Raw genomic sequence first — 20,038 nt, 5'->3', positions numbered from 1 at the left:
TGTTCAGTGTCTAAAACTAATAAACAATGTCTACTTTCACAGATAAATAATAAATAAACAGAAAAAACGGCGTTTGATGAAAATTATTATACTATACGTTAAAAAACAACAAATACCTAAATCTAATGGACTAAATAAACTTAGAAAAAAAGAAATGTATTCGAGAATGATAGTGATTTAAAAAAGCATAGAAAATAATAGAACAAAAAATTAGTCAAAATAAGAGTCGAATAGGTGTTTTGTACAAAGAGAAGTATTTTATTACAACATTATAAAATCTATTGTTGACACGCCTCAGTTCACGATAAAATATAAGCCCGTTGAAATAATATATTACGCACGCCAGGGCATTGTTTCAGTTATTAAGTACTCTCTTTCTCTTTCTATCTCTCTCATTGATCCAGCTCACTCCACAATAATAATAATAATAATAATAATCGCGCGTGTGAGTCGCTTAACTCCTCATTATTTTAATTATTATACTCTCGTACCTTGCGCTAAGCCGATTAACAATTTATAATCCGCATCTTTACTATCACGTTATTTCACGCCTTTTATCCCATCGGCGTACGTAACGCGTTTATTATATTTTTCCCGCTCTATACTGTTTTACTCTCGCGTTTTCTCCTCTCCAAATATACCATCAGCGTTCGCGAAAAATACATCGACGAGAAATACATTTAGTACAAAATAAACACATTCACGTATATGTATATATTGTATATGTATTTGTATATGTATGCTTTGTAAAGTTGGTAACCGCATCTGCGGCATGAGCTTTTTCTCATTATTTTTGCTCTTTATTTATTTTATCTTTTGTATAATAATATATATATAGTAATAGAAACATATTATGTATATCGCATATAATATACGTCACATCATCACGTTGGTGCTACAAACTAGACTTTTAGAATGACACACATCGACTATTGGTTTGTTTGCATGGCCCGCACGCTAAAAAGATCAGGTCGAAAGTCGCTCCTATCGATTTTCAGGTCTTCCCGACAAGAAGAATTTTCGCTTTGATCGTTTAGATTTTTTTAGCGTTGTTTATCGGTAATATAAACCCTTACCATATACTTATTAATCGTCTTACATATTGCTACACTGACTAGCTTTACGTGACACATTTTACACAGACTTCACTTTTTGTGTTTTTTTTTTAATTAAAATTTTTTACATCATAATAGCTGTGCAAGTTCATTACTTTTGTTTTTTGCGTCGTTTTATCATATAGATATACCTATAGCTTTTGCTCGCTTATTCATAGTGTACTGAGTACTTTTCAGCAGAGAGGCGCTTAGTTTGCTTACGTTGCATGTGTAATGTATTTATATTCATGCGCGTTTGACAATTATCCATCGTCAGGTTATTTGACGATGCGCTTGGATTATATAAGTATTGCAGAGCTATTCTGAAAATTAGAATCGAAGCTGTGTATTAGGTACTTATGTATGCGATGGCAATATCTGATACTCGTTTGACAGAATTAAAAAGATTGTCGAATGTAATTCTGCTACATTTGATTGATTCGATAAGTTTTGCGATTTACGAAGAGAAGCGTTTTTTAAGCTATATTAATTTGTGGTTTTCGCTCGTCGACGGTACATGTTATATACGTATAGGCAAGTTTATACGTTTTTTTCTTATCATAGAGCTTTTCATGGACATTTACTGATTCACGACATCGACATCGACATTTTAATTATTTAGTTATTACTTTGATTATTCACGTACATTTGACCTATGCTGCTTCCTTTTAATCTTTCAATATGCCACACTTATGCGTTAAACGGTTACTTTAGTGCGTTATATAATACACGTAGTTAGGATAGGAGCGATAGATATATACTTTATTACTTTTCATTTGTTCAATATCAAATGACATCGCGTTTGTGTAGAGTTTTTTTATAACGTTCAAAAAAGTTTCGCTTCTCGTGCGCGTGTCCAAAACTTCAAGTCACTTCTTATTCGGTATTGTTATTTTAAGCTTGAGGTTTTAGGAAAGTCATCGGCTTCTTTATTGTTAATACGTGGTCCTCGAAGTTTCGGGATTTATTTTCTTTGGTATTACCCGTGATTTAGAAAAAATTTAACACGACTTGAGAACATTTTCATGTCTTTTTTTGCTTTCGTTTTCGGTTTGTAAAAAATTTATTCTTTCTTATTTGCCAACGTGTTTGCGCATATGTTGTTTACCATCTTGCCATTCTCATCTGCCTAAGTGTGCGAGCAAGTATAATGTCTGTGGCCTATTTTATTTATCTAATATTTCGAAACTTTGCGCTTATACGCTTTTTTGTTCTTTTTTGTTCTTTTTTGTTCTTTTTTGTTATTTTGTTTTCCGAGTGACTCATGCTATTTTTACCTTAATTTCATCTCGATATTTTCTAACAACTTGCAGAAGAATGTACTCTAATGTAAGGAAGGTTGTACTGTACTTGTTATACTAAGAATAGAATTTATTTGTAATTTCAAGAACGTAATTTATATACTTTATTTCGGCATTTATTTTTTATAATTCGCTCTTTGAATGGTCAAATAAATCCTCTTGTCAGTATAATTTTTCAAATTTTATGGACTAGCACATTTATTTTTGTAAATACCATGCTAAGTTCTAATAAGCTAGGACTATCGAATAGCTACAGAATGCCTCATTCAGCGTTGCATAGATATTTTAAGTAAAAAAACAAGCTTAGATAAAAAAAAATTGTATAGTAACTTTGTTAAAATTTATTGGATACAACATAATATAGAGGAGTGATTCAACAGACTGTTTTAAATAAGCAGTGAGAAGAGAACTCTAGCAAACGCTGAATAGAGCACTTGTGCCAATCTACATCTAAATCATCATCTAACGTCTACTTTCTACAATGTACAGCTTAGCTTAGATCAATGGCAGATTTAGAACAATGAAATATTACCATTTGGTAGCGCGTTCGACTATACAACAACAAGTTAGATAGCATTAGGATATTAGGCTTCTATTTCATCGATTTCTCAATCTGCCATCGATTAATAATAATTGCTAAATCACAGAATTCATATAAAAAAGGAAAGACAACAATCTCGACTCTCATCTCTTCTTTGAGCTTCCCGCATTTTTCGTTAATAAGTATGTGTAGAATCAACGAACGAGTATAAAAAAAATGTCTTAGCGCCTTAGACATATAATAATGCTTTTTATAGTTTGGATAAATTAAGGGGACAGTCTCTTCTCAACTCGTCAATGCCAGTGAGCCAACTGAATAATTACACACTTATTTTTACACATTTGATTACAAAAATTATGAATGTCCATTTTATTATTTCATACAGATGTATGCGTTTATAAGTTTTCACCCTTTTAGTTTTTCACATAAGGTTTGATCAAAAATATCAAGAGTACAAAGTTCGGAAAATATAACTATACACATTCTTTTTTTTCTTTTTCTTTGGTTAGTGAGTTCCATTAATACTGGAAGAGTCGGCGATTTCCTCTTTACGAGTGCGCGGTATAATGTAGTAAAATTGTGTTTTTCCTCATATGTATAATAGTAGTAAGTAAACGGCAGTTTCGTTACTTGAAATATATTGATTTTCTCATACATGATATATAAAATTATTCTTCGCAACATACGTATCGTTTCACCAGACCAAGTATTTTCCCTTCAACGTCGAAAATAATGTACGCGTACCAAAAATGTATACTCAACATGTATAATATTACATTACAAATTACAGTAAGGAAAAATAGCGAATTCCATATGTAACATGTTTCAACTTTGCTTTGTGCACTGCATCCGCAGTAGCATGACCTTCTTTCGCACATATAATACAACTGTCCCCTTAAAACTCAATAAACTTCGCGCAAAGTGGAAGTGTATTATCACATTGAACAAACGCTTCGTCGTAGCTTCATCGTACGATGTGTATTGAAAATCGTCGAATATATAATATATATGTATAACAAACAATCGATTCGCCATATACAGAAACATCATTTACACGTGTGCTACAGCATATTGATCGGTGTGCGCGCTCGGCGAAAGCACGGGTTTCTCGTTCACAAATATTTTTACAAATAATCGTCATAATCAAATTATACAATATACACTTTTTGGAATGACAGCGAGTCGGAATATCCGTATATTAATATGTACGTGCGTTATAACGGAGAGTTAAAACTTCTCATTTACTTTATATACTTGTTTTTCATTATATACAATTCTAGCATATACTGGTCCCATCAATGCAAGTATTATATCATACTATCGTTATATCCATACGTTTATATATAATAACTATACTCCCTCGCGAGCGTTGTTTACGAATTCAGTCTCTCACACAGCTATAACCTCGTTCGTCGCCTTGGACTTTGATGGAAAGGCCTGTTCTCCTGTATAATGTGAAATAAAAGGCGCGCGGTTTAAGATAAAAAAACGAATTACAATTATATGTCTCGTCCATTAAAATACGCAAGGTGTGTATACCATATCGCAAACTTGCACGCTATTCCACGATCAGCGTTAACCTTGTCAAACGATCGAGCGATCTATTAAGCAGTTTATTTATACCCATAATGGCTTTAACAACACAAGATGCAGGAAACAAGATGACCTTTCGCCTCATAATCCTCCGACGCCTCATTCACGCGAGTCCACTTAGCACATAAGCATTCACGACATTTACACATAAATACAGCTGCACGAACGCAATAATTAGAAGTCCGTAGATGCACATAGTAATATCCCGTCGTAGAATTTCTTTTCGCTCCCGTTATACCTTATATGTATATAGCATATAGCAAGCTAAAATGTAGGCAGAGGTTTCCTCGACTAAAAAGACGGAGACAGCGTCGCAAAAACACGCGCAAGAGACCGGCTTTTTCTTTCAAAGCTTCGACGACACGCTGTGTGCCTCGGTATAGTTTCTGTTTTTCGTTAGATCATCTTCTTGGCTTCTTGCACATATTTGCCTCGCCGTCTCCTCCCCTCATCGTTAAAAATCACAATCTAAGACATTAATAACCGTTACTCGGAGTGATCACAGTTTGACAGAAGGCGTTTAGTACATAATAACGTTTTTTCCAATTTTTTTTGTGTGTTGTTGTTGCCTTTTTTTTGTTAATTCTGCTCGTAATATTGTATAGGTATTTTCAGTAGTGTGTACGTACATCGTGTGCATATGATACAGAGTTACGCCGTGGCAACCGTTTCTTATTATATTCATATACTTTTATATTTTTAGACAACAATGATATATCCATGTATATACTCGTATATAATAATATATATATGCTTATAGGAAGAGTTATTTACAATCGTCGAGCGCTCTATTCTTATACTTCGTACAGGCTTATATAGTTTTGTTTTGTATGTATATCTGTCGGCAATAAGGAATCCATATATGTCAGTTGTATGTGTTCATTGTTTTACAGCGCAACTTTCTTTTCCGTCTATATAGGTGTTTTTCGCGCTCGTCGCTTTTTGATCGGCAGCGCGCAGATAATACGAGATATGTCTTCGACGAAAGTAAGAAGCTGTTGCGCGCATAGTGCTTGTTCTATATCGTTCGAAATGAACAAAATTAAGAGAAAAACTGTAAAAATCGATCGGTATATCAAAATGTAGACTGGATATTGTTACAAATGCATTTCGTTTTCGCAATAACAGCGAAACTATACTTTTATACGGAGTTGCGGCGCTGTGACGATTGAGGATTCCAATCACGCAAACTCAATGATCAGGAGATAAAATTTATGTACAAATCATAACGCGACGTCTTAAATTTAACGACTACACTATGACCGAGTGCGCCTGTACAATCAATACATAAAAGTACAGGATCCTTCGAAACGCCAAACACCAAACACATATTAGACAACTGCTATCGATTATCATAACAAATTACTTCGATATATAATAATAACACGTAAAACATATACAGAGCTCTCCCCTGTATGCGAATCGGACAAAAATAACGCAAATATCATATTCGTGCAGCGCACTGCGCCATTAGCATTCCGCAGTCGGAGCAGCCGATCCTTCATATCTCATATCGCAACCGCGAAACTTCTCGCAAGTACAAAACTTCCCGCCACAAGCAGCGCGATCCTCCATCATCACACTCTCTCTCTCTCTCTCTCTCTCTCATGGACAAAAAACGGCAAAGATGCACACTCCTTGAAAAAGAACGAAACAAAAACGGTTCTTTCATTCGTGCACTCGTCATGGGAAACAAATTCAAAACTCGAGATAGCCACCCCTCACAGTACGTGTGCGACTTGCTTTACATTATAACATATATCTACGCGAATACCCGTCGCTTTATTAAAGCGATCGTGGGTTTGTACCAAATTACTAGGAGAAGTTGCTTGCGAAATTAGAGGCTGTCGCGATCGAGGGGGAGGGGGGAACTCACTGTCATTATCGGTTAACCGCGTCACGCGCGGCCGCTGCCGTCGAGCCTGTGAGATAGTGCGCTTATGGATTTTTTCTCTCTTTACAGCCGAATGACTTTGCGGAACTGTATACTATGTTGGTAATTGACGAGCGTCGCCGAGGTATTAGGCTTATTATCGGTTCGGTCGATGCTTTAAAATGCAAATTAGCGAAGGACGTTATTGCGCCTTACTGAATCATTGAAACTAGCTCGCTCATTGCAGCCCTTCGATCGACGCTCGTTCTTTATTTTCGAGGATTATTAATTAAAACGTTATATTTCGGCTTGATTAATTCGTAGAAGAAGAAGAATTTCCGCTAAAAATTAAATACTCGTTGTTCTAACGGGAGAAATTAAAACAGCACTTAGCTCGCGAGGGCGTAAATACGCGTCGCGCGAAGTACAGCGTTAAGAGCAGCGCAGCTGCAGCGCGAAGAAACAAAAGTCGCCGCGAGCGCAGTAAAAGAAGAGGAAGAAGAAGACTCATCCATTTTCCTCAATTATCCACATCCCTGCGAGAGGGAGAGAGAAAAAAACATCACCGCGTTCGCCATTTAATCAGCGTCTGAACTACCGGCTCGTGACACAATGCCGAGGGCTGTGTGCTGCTAGTTATACGAACGTACTCGCGAGGATTGAGTCTTTTCTCCGGGGAGGAAGAAGAAGAGCGAAGGGTTTCCGCTGGTGACGCGGTGGGTGGTAGTGAACATTTTCGGAGCGAGATTCGCGCTGGAGTTCTACTCGCAGTGAATTTCTATATAACAAGAAGCTTCTGCGATAGGTCAAAGGAAATGAAAATAAGCACGTTCCTAAGAGATTTTTCACCGCCAGCAACTTCCCCCCTCAGTAGTTTCCTTTCAACTCTTTGCAACCCTATAGCTCCTCTCGTGCTTCCCTCCCTCGATACCAGCTACACACAGAAACTCTGCCTGCCGCAAAGACAAAAGTCGAGGCATACCAGATCGTTATATCAACGCGGCAGCTCCTTCGCGAGGGAGAACAAGGAAATCTCGATTCGACTAACGAGCAACCGCCGCACAGGTACTTTGGATTTTATGAAGAGTCTTTATTTTCATTCGCTCTCTCTCTCTCTCTCTCTCTCGCTCTTTCTCTCGGATTAAACGGTATTGTTTCCACAAGCGAGCGGCCGTTTTCCGCCGCGTAAATGCCTGGTTCGCACAATTAAATACTCGCGATCGAAAAGTTTTAATAAAGTAGCGAAACAATATCACTGCGAAGACTGCTTTGATTAATAAAGACGTATAGAGCTTACTTTCACATTATGGACTGGAAATATAAAGGATTCGATATTAATCGAAATTAAAATCGCGATCACGACTTGCCCCTTCTATTGTTGCGGAAGAGAAAAAGGATGAAAATGCCTTTTAATTAAAATTTCATCTCATCGAACGAGTGACGCCAGTGCTGGAAGGATTAAAAAAAAAAAAATCGTTTGATGCGCGAGCAATTAATAAAAAGGAATTACGACTCTCTGACTCGTCGAGTGCACTGGACTGTGTGCGCGCCAACGCTTATCCACGGGAAAATCAAATTTTTACTAGAACGAGCAGAGTCACAATGAATCGACCCTCGCCGGTGAAAAATTCGCCGGACGCTGAAACCGGACGCGCACACGCGCGAGCTTACTGAAATAAATGTGATTTTTAGAATGTATTTTATTTTATAAACTACGAACTTTTGCAGTTTCATTCCGTTAAGAATGGGTATCGCGACGGTTTTAAAAATTCTTTACGAGAGCAATAAAGCGTAATGTGCTCCCCGAGGAATTCCTCGCTCTCTATGTAGGTCAACCCAGCGACAGATCTTTATTTCAATTAAGTTAATACAGCGGAGCCAGTGTGACGGGTGTAGCGATTCGAATTTTTGAAGGCGAAAAGTTTCGCACGAAAAATCACAGTTTGACGAGAAGAGTTCCGACTATCATTAATCTCCCAAAGTAACTCCAATGAAATATTTTCCGTCTCCCGTCCCTTTCGGCTGGAATCTAAGGTCGAATTCTTCACCCCATAATAACCCATTGTAATAAAACACGGCCGAGCGTCTCTCATTAAGTAATTACAGTCCAATTACATTAGCGTATTGCGGAGCTCGACTCCTCGCGTGTTTTCGCAGGAGAAGAGTCTGAGATGTTCTTCTCGTCTGTTCCCTGCTCGCGAATCCTGCGTGGAAATGTTTAGTTTTTACCTACTTTTTTAATTATGTCGCGAAATTCGGTTTTCGCGGACTAGAGTGAAACTTGACGCAGCGGAATAATAGAGGATCTACAGAGGAGCCACGAGCAAATATTAGCTTTTCATTAGTCTCGCGCCTCGGCATCTCGCAACTGTAAAATCGCTTATTTCCTTGAAACCAATCCGTTGAAAATTCATGCTTCGCTCGTGAAGTAACTATAAAAAGCTTTTCAAGTGCTAAGTAGCCAGCTCTTTCAAACCTCTTCTCCGCAATAGATTTTCTCCTTCAAAGAATACTTTTGCAATATAAATCTCGCTTTGCTTTATTTCCCGTTGCGGCGGATATTACAATTTTCTCTGGAAACGCAAAGGGGTATATAGTCGCGCTCGTTTTCCAGGGCGAAGCGCATTGATCGCGCGTTTTCTATTAAGTCAACATTTCTAGCAGTCGTAAACGGGACTTTTAATGGCCGCGGCTTTACGACACGGTGCGCGACTCCCTTGACCGTTGCGCTCGTTTAGCGCGCGTAAATATACATCGGAAGTCGTAAAATATTGCGAGTGCGCTCCTGCGGTGGATTTCTCATTTCAGTTTTTTTAGAGGGCCATTAATTAGTCCCTCCAAGTTTCGCAAACTATTCCGAGACAATACAACGCGAAAACTTTCAAGGTCCTCTTCTCTGCGGAGTGAAGTTCGCAGGCTCGTTTTTCACGGGCGACAAAGTCCCCTATATACGCACATTGGCGGCGATGACTGAAAGGATGATTTCGTCCGAGGGAAAGTAATTTAAACCGCGTGAAGCTACATTCTTTGCATTGTCGCGTGTGTCCTCGAGAAATTATTGGCGCAATAAAAGTGTGCGATCCCTCGTATCAATAAAGCTGCGTAAGTGCCGCGCTTTCTTGGTAAGCGTCCAGGCGGGGGCGAGGAAAGTTGTAAAATATCGCAAGAGAGAGATAGAGAGCGCGTGAATTATGAACGATCCTTTTGGGCAGATAAATGTTTTCGGAGGTTCCGGCTAAGAAGAATGAGCTCTTCCGGAGAACACTCTGAATTTTGTACTTTTTCCACGAGTCAAGCGCGTTTGATCGATGATCCAGCACTGGCTTGGCGCGTCGAGGCAAAATTAACGAGGACGGGTGACGATTCCGCATTACTTGCAGCGCGCGGCACAGTCATGATGAATAATATCATTAAAAAACAACTCACCTATATATAATTCAAAGATCAATCTCGCTCGAGGGCGCGAGCTTGAGGTTATAAAATATATAGTATAGTCAAAAAATGCAGCGTATATATTATGCCATACTGAGTCTGCGGCAATGCAAGTAGAATATATAAAAAGACGATCGTCCGGGGCACCGAGGAGATGACGCTGTACCGTCTCGCTTGCCTGCGCGGCAGTAAACTGCTTTCAAGCGATTCATTCAAAGTTTTGACTAGACATCGATCTAAAGAGTACATGATAATATGGCCTTTGAATGGAACATTTGAAAATTTACACAGTCGAAATGTGCGCGTGCAGTCATTTCGTCAGTGCTTCGTGATCGGAAATCTGTCTCGTCTTCTCCGAGATCGCCAGGGTAAATGAATCTCCTCGAGTAAAAAATGGTTCTGGAATCGATCTTGTAAAAAACGCGTACAAGCACTTTTAATCGTTCAGCCATTGTAAATCGGTATCGGAACGGGATCAAGACGAGCTGGAGAAGCACAGCGGAGTCCAGGATACAAAGAATGAAAATTCAGCAGAGGAGTACACGCAGACAGATTTACGCAATATACCTATAGACGTACGCATATGCTTCTCCAGTCGCCTCAGACCATCGAGTCCTCGGAGTAGCTGCGCGACTCGTCGTCGTCGTCGTCGTCGTCGCCGCCGCCGAGCTCGTAGCGGAGGACGGATCGGTCGCAATCTCAGTCCCCGGTGGAGTGGCGCTGATGAACGACGGGCAGCCGGCTGTACTCATATCCCTACAACTCGTAGACGTCGCGGCCGTTGGGCCTGGCAACGGCCGGTCTGCCGGAGGCTGGCGAGGCGTACGAGTGAATGATGTGGACCCTCAGACGCACGTCGCCGGAAGAGCGGCCCCCGTCGCCCCGAGTGCGCCGCGAGAAGCTCACCGTGGTCTTGCAGCAGCAGTAGTGGAAGAGCTTGACGTACGCGCTGCGGAAGTGGCGATCCGCCACGCAGTAGAGCAGGTTGTTGAAGCACGACTTGGAGAGGGCGAACCAGGCGAGGTAGACCACTATTTTCGGGCTCACCGGGCGCACCTGCAACGATTTCGTTTCGACCTTTTCTTGCCTGCCTCGCACTCCATTATTATATGAGCATAGGAAAAGAGTGACATCTCACCACGCTGATGCAGAAAGCCACGCCGAGAGGCATCCAGAAGAGCCCGAAGAAGAAGAAGCTGTACATGTTGGCTTTGGTCAGCTCGTAGTCCCAGTTGAAGGCGACGGAGGGCTTGTAGGAGCCGCGCATGGAGCCGCGAACGCGGATGATGAGGCGCACGTAGACCAGGATCGTGAAGAACATCGGGGCGCCGACGATGATCGAGGCGCTCATTATGCCCGTCGTGTTGGTCGTCATGGTGAAGGGCTTGCGCCAGTTGATGTTGCAGAGGTTCGGGCCCAGCTCGAGGGACGTTTGCAGGCCCACCGCCGTCGAGGCGATCAGCCAGACCGACAGGATCGCCCCCGTCACTCGACTCGTCGTCAGGATGCCGTATCTGCTTTGTGGACAGAAAGATGGGGGAAGATGAACATTTTTTCTAATCGCTGCGAGCTCTCGTTCGTTTAACGAGATTCTTCCTTAGCTAGGCTTCCTCTGACAAACTTGGCCCAACTGTATTCATCGAATTCATCGAAAAATCGAACCATTCATTTTAGCATGTAGACCGACGACTACTTTTAGCTTCCTTCGAACTCTATTATTACGAGAGAAAATAAAATTCCCGCGTCATCAAAGTACGAGCAACTACGCTCTAGAATATCACAGATCGATAAACACTTCGAAGCGCAACGATCCAACGACCCATCTCTCACCTGCGATGTTCCTCCAAAACCCGAGCGTGTATTTCCCATCATAATAACGCCTACTCCTACTTTGTCTGCCAAAGGCAACTATACTTTGGCATAAACCGCGAGAGCTATCGCGCCTCTAGTCGGGCAAGTTTAAATGAAAGTGCAGCGCGGCGATCGATACATATAGCGTCCTTTCAATCAGAGCTGCCAAGGGTTAATTCGAGCCGCCCCTTCTCCTTCTCCAGCCCTCAGCTCTGGCTGTCTAATTACTCGAGGGACTCGCGCCGCGATGTGTATATACACCATTGTGACGAATCCGCAAGACGATGTTGAGGGAGCCGGCGTATACATGGTAAATCTCGCGTGCACAGAGAGCGAGAGAATCGAGGGAATCCCCGATATCCGCGGAATTCATTCCCCGCGCGGATGGAAATTACGCGGCTCTTTTATTATTGGCTGCGTCGCGGAGCGAGATATATATATACACACATGTCGAATGAATGGCACCGATCTTTACGAGGACGTTCGCGGCGAGATTATTTTCAGAGAAGAGCTTTTAGGAGACTATTGTAAAGTGAAATGTCGAGACGGCCCGGATGAATTCCCGTAGCTATACAGGCCCCCGCGCGTCGAGAGAGTTATTGCGGGGGGAATAAAATTTTATCGCTTTTAATTTTCGGGTAAGCGTGGCCTTCTTTTGTCCGCCGGCCGCGAGATCTGATATTTTTCTTTTCCGGCGCTGTGTCACATTGTCGGGGCCGTTAAAGACGCTCTTTCGTTAACGCTTTTCCCTATAATTGGCCCGGAGCGCGGCGGAAAGTCGGTGAGCAAGACGTTCCACGAATATTTCGCAAGAGCCGCTATGTGACAACGGGACTTTGATCCCCGAGCAAGAGCTTTCGTTGAATAATTCGGCATTATTGTCTCGCCGTACACATAGATAGCTACAATGCCACTTAACGAATTTGACGAGATATCGCTCAGCGTAATGGAGCCTCGCGCGCAAACGAATTTTCCGCTATACTCAGCTCTTGTAACGCTTTTCGAATTTAATGAAGCCGTGGAAACTTCGTAGCGCGCACAATAGATCCGACGGAGAGAGATATCGAGCACGGGGTTCACGGACGATGGCCAATGGGGAGTCTCGCTGCACATACTTTTGTCCGCGAGGGACACAATTATTTGCATGAATGCGAAGCCCGCGCGCGTTCGGAATTTGCCCTCTCTCTCTCTGTTATTATACGTTATATACTCGACTATTCGCGCGCTCAGGGGCGGAATCGGAGTATCGAGGATGGCTAATGGCGAGGGCGGAAGCCTTGCATAGATATACATGACGAAGAGGTGCATCGCATTCGATCAATGCAAGTCGAACAATTTGAATTTCAAAAAAGTTCGTTATATAAATAAAAACTTGACAGCGGACTGACACTCGATTTATCCCAGCGCGATGCAGCGGCGTGACATTTTTGTTTTCGCAAATCCGCACTCGAAAACAATGGAACAACGCCAGGCGAGCGTATAATATAATGGCGAGCCCTGCGCGAAAAAAAAGCGCAGCCGCGCTGCAATTATGCCTGCGAGTGACCGCTCGTTTAATGAAAATCCATTCGCGCGCGTGAGCTTAATGATTTTCCAGCGGAGCATATTGTGCGAGTATATTGGTTGCCGTTGAAAAAGCCTCAGCGTTTGTTATTCCGGTTATGTCGGCGAGTTGACTCTATATCGTAGGAATTTTAGGTTTCAGAATAGGCGACCGAGGGGAAGAGCGTAATGGAGAAAGATAGATCTTTTCCTTTTTGTTCGGTCCCGCGCGAGACTATGATGGACTTAATTAAGGATGCTGCTGACGAGTTGGCCATCTGTGCTGTCTGCGCGGCCCTTTTTGTACGGATATCCTATTACGTGTACCCGAATATCGTTATAAGCGCAGGACTCGAAAGTTAACGGAATTCGTGCAACAGAAGAAACGGTGTACGACCCAGTTTTTGCCGTTTATTGTGCGAGCTCGGTGGAATATCAAGGTTGGACCGGCGCCAGAGGTATTATAGACATAATAAGCTCGAGTGCGCGCTATAGAGACGGCAAAAAGCATTTTGAGACACGTCCCCCCTCCCCCCCCCCGCCCCACCTCTCTGTCTGTCTCTGGTAAGTACTTGCCCGTCGCGTGTATAACTTTGAGAGAATGCGCGCACATGCCGAGATGAGCAAGTGTTTTTTTCTGCGACAGGAGCGTATATGAAATGGGCGTGAATTTTTGGCTGGAATGATTTTGCACAGTTATCAACGATTGACGTAGATTCACAGTGGCCCGTAATATAAAAATCAAAATGAGTTAAATTTATCCCATTCCCTGCACCCTTATCTCATCTCGGCAGCAGAATAGAAGGCGTTTAAGCCTCTATCTACATATCCTATACTCGTCCCACGCCAGCAATGATCGCCAGTATCGCTCTCGGATAACCAGTATAGCCCACATACACACAAACACAGCGTGATATCCTGTATCGGCGAGAGATAAAACACGATTCGCAACGTGCCTCGGGGCACAGCTGCCGTGTACACAGATATGCGCGCCTCCATTAGAGGCGTTCCCTCAGAGACTGCTGCACCTATACATTCTCTCGCGAGGCGAGGCCCAATTTAAGATTAGCCTTAAATTACAGGGTAATTCAATCGGGCAAACTTTCTCGGGTTGCCTATATACTATATACACAGTCGACCCCTGCAAATCTTTGAAATTCCACGGCTATACGCTCTAACAAGGGAGATAATGGAGACGTTGGCGTGATTTCGAAATTGCCGGCTCGATTTACATGGATATTACACTGATTGCTCGCTGACGATTGCGACTCGATTGAAGCTATGCTTTTACGTTGGCGTGTGTGTGTATATATGAATCATAAACCTTCAATCATGCCCTTCAAGGCTCGTATACGTATAATATACGCGATGCGGAGCAATGCCCCAATATTGGCGTGTTTACCGAGAAGATGAGTTCTTTCTTTGTATTTTAGTAACAATAACAATAAAAAACAACGCTAACTTACATTGCTTTTTATAACTTAAAACCTCGGAAACACGAGGATGCCAAAGCTGCGCTGCGGTGTATTATTACGCCGCTTCGCTATACGTCGGCAACAGCTCATCAATTCAAGGGATGAATCGGAGTGGAAGAAGCCGTTTGCCGACGCCGCGCGGCGAGAGTGTGTGCGCTGTAGGAAGGAATGGCCGATTGCATCGTGGCAAGTCATGTTGCAGCGCGATAACGCTTGACCACATTTTACCCGAGCGAACTGACGCTCGGATGCGTGTAATTTTTACATCGGCGACGCCGGCCGGAAACTCGCTGAGCTTTTTCTTCCCCGCGAGTCATTTATTTTCCTGCGACTTCCTCGCGTCATTTGTTATAGGGATTTGTTATATCAGGGACAAGGAATTATTTTATATATGCTTTCGTTGTTTCGGCTTATCGCTGCGGAGGGGGGGGGGGATGTGGAGTGTAAAATATTATGCTATGGAAAAATATAATGCGCCTCGCACTGCACCGGCGAACATCCGCTCGATAACGCTCGGATTAGCATAATCCGAAACTCAAAACTCAGCTGCGCCTTTATCCTCTCCCTGCATCAAAATAACGCGCTCAGTATTATCATTATATGCAATATATACCTCGCCTCGGGCGAAACCTATCCCATATTACCCCAGCACGACGTACACAGTTCTATATATATAAGATATATCAATAAGCGTATAACGAACCTCTCGATGGGCCAGCAAAGCCGCATGTAGTTCTCGACAGCGATGGCCGCGAGGGTGAGAACCGTGACGAGGAAGCAGAGGGCCTCGAGGGTCCACTCGAAGCTGCATATGCCTCGCGGCGACTCTTCGTGACCGGCCAGTATCAGAATGGCCGAAGCCGGTATCACCATGCCCGAGATGAGCAGGTCAGCCAGTGCCACGTTCACCAGGAATGCGTTGCCTGCAATAACGGAAGATCCACGACTTTTCATTGCAATGTAATGTTGGCTCGATATATGACCGAAATACGCGCGCGGGTTATATTTTTTTTACTCAAAATTCCGAGATTTATTCCAAAATACAAATACAGAAGCGACCGCGCGACGATATAAAAAAAATACGGCAGGGCTCAGGGCAGCCCGTATAATTTTTTACGAGCGCGCACAGCCCGACGCCCCGGCTAATTAACCCGCGCGTAACTCGGGGAGGAAAGAAAAAGGAAGGAAAGGAAACAACATCAGCGCGCACTCGAAAAGAGGCTCCCGTCGCTCGCGGCAAACACTCCTGAAATAACGAAGCGAATATATATATATATATATATATGTACGCACGCGGAAGATATTTTCTGGAAGAGGGTCGCACACACACACGCACACACACGCCGGTTTATAGTTCGTTCGGCTTTACGAGCCTCGGGGAAAAACTCGGCGCGTAAAAGCGGATTTCCGGCGTCGCGAACGATATTACACGCTTCTCGGCGGGGCGAGCGCTCCGTCCGTGTATTACATATGAAAAAGGTCAGCGTTTTTCCGTTTACACTCGCAAGCGCAAGCGAGGATCGAGAACAACTCGGTCGAGGACTTTGATGAACGAGACACGTGAGGAGAAAATTAAGGCCGTATCAGAGGTAAATATACGCTTCCGGTGGAGCCGCGCACGAGCCGAGATAGGAAGAGGGCCTCGAGAGCTTAGCGCGGATAGCTTTGCGATTTTCGGCTCGAGGCTTTCCGCTATACTGCTTTATTTGAACGACTCGCTTTTCTTTCCCGCTTCTGCAGGATTTTTCATAAAATTCAAGCGAGAGTGTCATAAAGATCCAGTGAAGCTCGAGGAGATGTTATAATTTGCAGGAAAGTTAAAGTCGACGTGCGACTTGAATGCTAAGCGGCTAAATTAATTTCGTCCCACGCGTAAGTTTCATAATTGCCGCCTAATGCGCAGGAGCTTGAATTTTCACCTCGTTTCTTGAGATGGTCCTCGACCATGACGGCGGATATCATGAAGACGTTGCCGACGCTGCCGACGACGGCGAGGGAAGCGAGCATGAGCAGCCGTACGACTCGAGACCAGTCGGACGAGAGGGTGACCGGCGAGATGTTGAGGCTGCCGTCTGCCAAGTTCTTGGCCTCCTCGAAGGACAGGTCCGAGTCGACGCCGTTCAGGACGTCGGCTATCCTCGTCACCCCGAGGCCCGACAACGCGGCCCGGGCCGTCGTCGTCGCTGTGCGGATCGTCGTGCTCACGTTCATCCTTGCACCTGCAATCAGATAGTTATTTCGTCTCCTGTTATTCTGTCCTTTGTCTGCTCGCAATAATCTTTGATATTAAGCACTGAAACGCAAGCAAGGGGGGGGGGGGGTGGCATAGACGGCGCATAAAGTAGTGATTATCGATTTTCGGCGTTGTACCTCTCGCGCACACTACACGCGCCGTCCGTTGCCAGACGAAACGTGCGGGCCGGTACTTACCCCGACGCCGCTCACACGTGGCATCGGCGGCAAGTTTGGAAAAAGCAATTTTTCCCCCGATCCCAGCGATTCGAGTTTAAGGAACTGCCGTAAAAACTGAAATTCCCTCCGTAACTCGCGGATAAGACATGCAAATTAGCCTCTCAAAGGTCCGACTACAAAACTTTTGCTTTTCGCCGCGCGCATATGCAAGTTTCAAGGTCAGCTCGTTGAAATTACTTTTAGCTTAATCTATCTGCGTCGCGCACTGCTATTCGACCCGAGGGAAATGCTTATTCAGTTTCTGTATTATTTTTCCTAAAAATTGTTCCTGCATTTCATGATCGAACGAATGTTTAAATTACGCCCGCATCACTGCTTTGATTACTCGCTTTGATTAACCCGGCTGCAGTATTTCTGAGAACCCCCCTTTGATATGCTTTTTATGAAATAAAATGAAGTGCTGCAAATATTCAGAAATTAAAAAACATTGAATTAGGTTGAATTGGGTAATTCCGATTGATTGTTCGATCGGCGATAATTCGATTATGCATATATACTCTCGTGTATTTGAATTGCACTCCATACATACCTAATGCCCCTCTCATCAGTTAGCGGAAAAGCTGTCCTTTCAAAAACGTACAGTATGTCGTAATTAAATCACCATTAGCGAGATTAACCACGCATAAGGTCACTTTGCAACTCCGAATTGATGAAGGATCACGAAACAGAAACAGCCTCTCTCGCCCGAGAAGAGTAAAAAAAAAACGTCTCGCCTCTTCCCCGACAGCAGTTCATTACAAACACTCACCGCTGAACAAACCCGGCTCTTTTCGAGGCAGGTATAGAGTGAGAGCGCGAGGCTGCGCTGCAAAGTTTGCCTACTGCCGCAGCTACTGCGCGTTAATTCCATTAAAAAGCCGCCAGACAGACGCGCACCACTGCAGCGCAATAATGCGAGTTAAATCACGATCGGAGAAATTACGCGGCGAATTAATCATATGCGAGTTAAGCCGAGGGGCTTTGTGGTTTTGGTGAATCGAAGCATTTTTTTGAAACTCATTAAAATTTCGAATGGACTCGCAGTAGCAGCTGTTCTCGAATTCAGCGTCGAGGTTGAATATTGAAAGCTTCGCAGGACTCGTGGAAACGCAAAAATATAATATTCGCGAGGCCATTAGACACGACTCGGTCTGCGCGCGCGAATGTTTTTAAAGGCGTTAAAGTTTAACGATCAAAACAAACTTCAGTTCGCTCGCGGAGCGCGCACGTGTGCAAATTAATGTGATACATGCAAAGTTTTTAGAGTCGACAGATCCGCGCTCGCAGTAACTCGATTATTGCACGTCGAGCTTTCAGGATGTGAAAGATAAAACCGCCAAGCGCGAGAGAGGAAAATTTTATTCCGACGACCCTCATAGCTGAGTGTGTAATTAAAATTTGCTGTAATTTTCAACTTATACGATGTATGATGATGCATTACAGTTTTTATGAAATAGGAGAGCAAACATTTTTTTTTTTAATAGCAAATAGATAACGGTTACGATAACAGTTAGTAGTTTGCTCGAAAGCTATTGCTGCTATTGTTTCGCGATTCGATACTCTTCCAAACAGCTGTCGCGCCAGTAAACGGCGGAGCTTTCGAGTAAGCCAAATCGGTTATTGCGTTTACAAGGCTCCGGCAACTTTTCACTTTCTATTGATTCTCCCTTAAGCCAAGAAAGTCTGCGGAATATCGCTTAATGCAAGCATTCCATTATATAGAAGCACCGAATATGTATATAGTATACAGCAGCCTTTGGTCAACAGTCAATATACTGTTACTACAATTACCTAAATCTCTCGATCGAGCCACTTGACGGACTGTGCAGGCGTCGAGATGCGGTTCCGAACTGTAAATCAAACACTGGCGGACTACAGCCAGCTTCGAAGTCGGGATCGTATACTGCGAAGTCTCACCTCGATGAATTTTTCGACGACGAATTGAATATTCTCCCCAATGAAAACGAATGCGGTGGGATGAAGCGCGGAACAAAAAAGCGTGGGTAAAGCCAAAACGAATTTACGATGTGCTTTGACGTGATGGAAGACCGCGAGTGGCTTTTACGTGCGGCTTCAATTTTTAAAAATCCCGCGCATTTCTCGGGAATTTATCGCACAAGTCTCGGAGTTAACGTTCGGACGAAGGGTCGCTCTCGGTGAGTTTATCATATACGTCGGTCAGATAATTGAATCCAAGTGCGACGCTCTAGACGTAACGGCACTTTTTTCATTCGAAGAAAGAACCGCGTGATTCAATTACTCAGACTTGCATAGAAAGAACGATAGAGAGTCGGCGAGGTTTCCGATTTTTCGAATGCAAAGAATTTCGCCTACGCAGCATCGGCTAAATTATATCCCAGCGGAATATGCTGCAACTCTGTTTCTTGCCCAACGTTGCCGATCGAGTAACTTTTCCTTTTAAAATTTGACGGAAACAACGACGCAGAAAAGTTCAATCAGCGCAACCCTTACAATCAAATTTTTTTTTCAGCGAGAGCTCTCCTCCCCGAGATTCATTTCCTATACACACTCCCGCGAGGTAAGCGAAATCCACCAGCGCAGTCCAAACGCATCATTGCACTCGCCGGATTTAAAGTTTGCCCGCGTGCGCACTTGATTTCGCAGAGTGCGCGAGTGCGAAATTGAATTTCTTTATTCGCGAAGGTGAGAGTGGCGGTCGACGATGACTTTTGCTTCGGTAATGCAGGCTTGTATAATTTCAAGCACACGCCGGGAGGGCTATGATTATACTGCTTTCACGGCGTTATAGATATAGATGTGGGAATGTGAGTATGAGAGAGATATAAAATACTCGCTAGCTTCTCTCTAGGCGCGGTCTTAAAGAGAAGGTTAGAGGGAAGTACGCTAGAGGGATGCGTGAAAGA

The 20,038-nt window shown here is 43.4% G+C and overlaps 1 protein-coding gene across 8 annotated transcripts in view; it reads right to left on the bottom strand.

Annotated features, from left to right (window-relative positions):
- Positions 1 to 235: 235 nt before the first annotated feature.
- Positions 236 to 20,038, bottom strand: part of LOC100679558 (beta-4C adrenergic receptor) — an 87,556-nt gene continuing 67,753 nt past the window's right edge. For 7 of the 8 annotated variants that reach the window (XM_031926067.1, XM_031926071.1, XM_031926072.2 and 4 more), the window contains 4 exons: positions 16,622 to 16,921; positions 15,406 to 15,625; positions 10,973 to 11,351; positions 236 to 10,890 (listed from right to left, as the gene is read on the bottom strand). In XM_031926067.1, the coding sequence (XP_031781927.1) occupies positions 10,591 to 10,890; positions 10,973 to 11,351; positions 15,406 to 15,625; positions 16,622 to 16,913 (1,191 nt within the window). In that variant the 5' untranslated portion in view covers positions 16,914 to 16,921 and the 3' untranslated portion in view covers positions 236 to 10,590. The remainder of the gene's footprint in view (positions 10,891 to 10,972; positions 11,352 to 15,405; positions 15,626 to 16,621; positions 16,922 to 20,038) is intronic. The other variant, XM_003425028.5, reaches the window with a different exon arrangement.

This window comes from Nasonia vitripennis, chromosome 1 (genome assembly GCF_009193385.2).
Source record: "Nasonia vitripennis strain AsymCx chromosome 1, Nvit_psr_1.1, whole genome shotgun sequence".
NCBI classification, from domain to species: Eukaryota; Metazoa; Arthropoda; class Insecta; order Hymenoptera; family Pteromalidae; genus Nasonia; species Nasonia vitripennis.
This window is presented reverse-complemented; position numbering and strand designations above follow the sequence as displayed.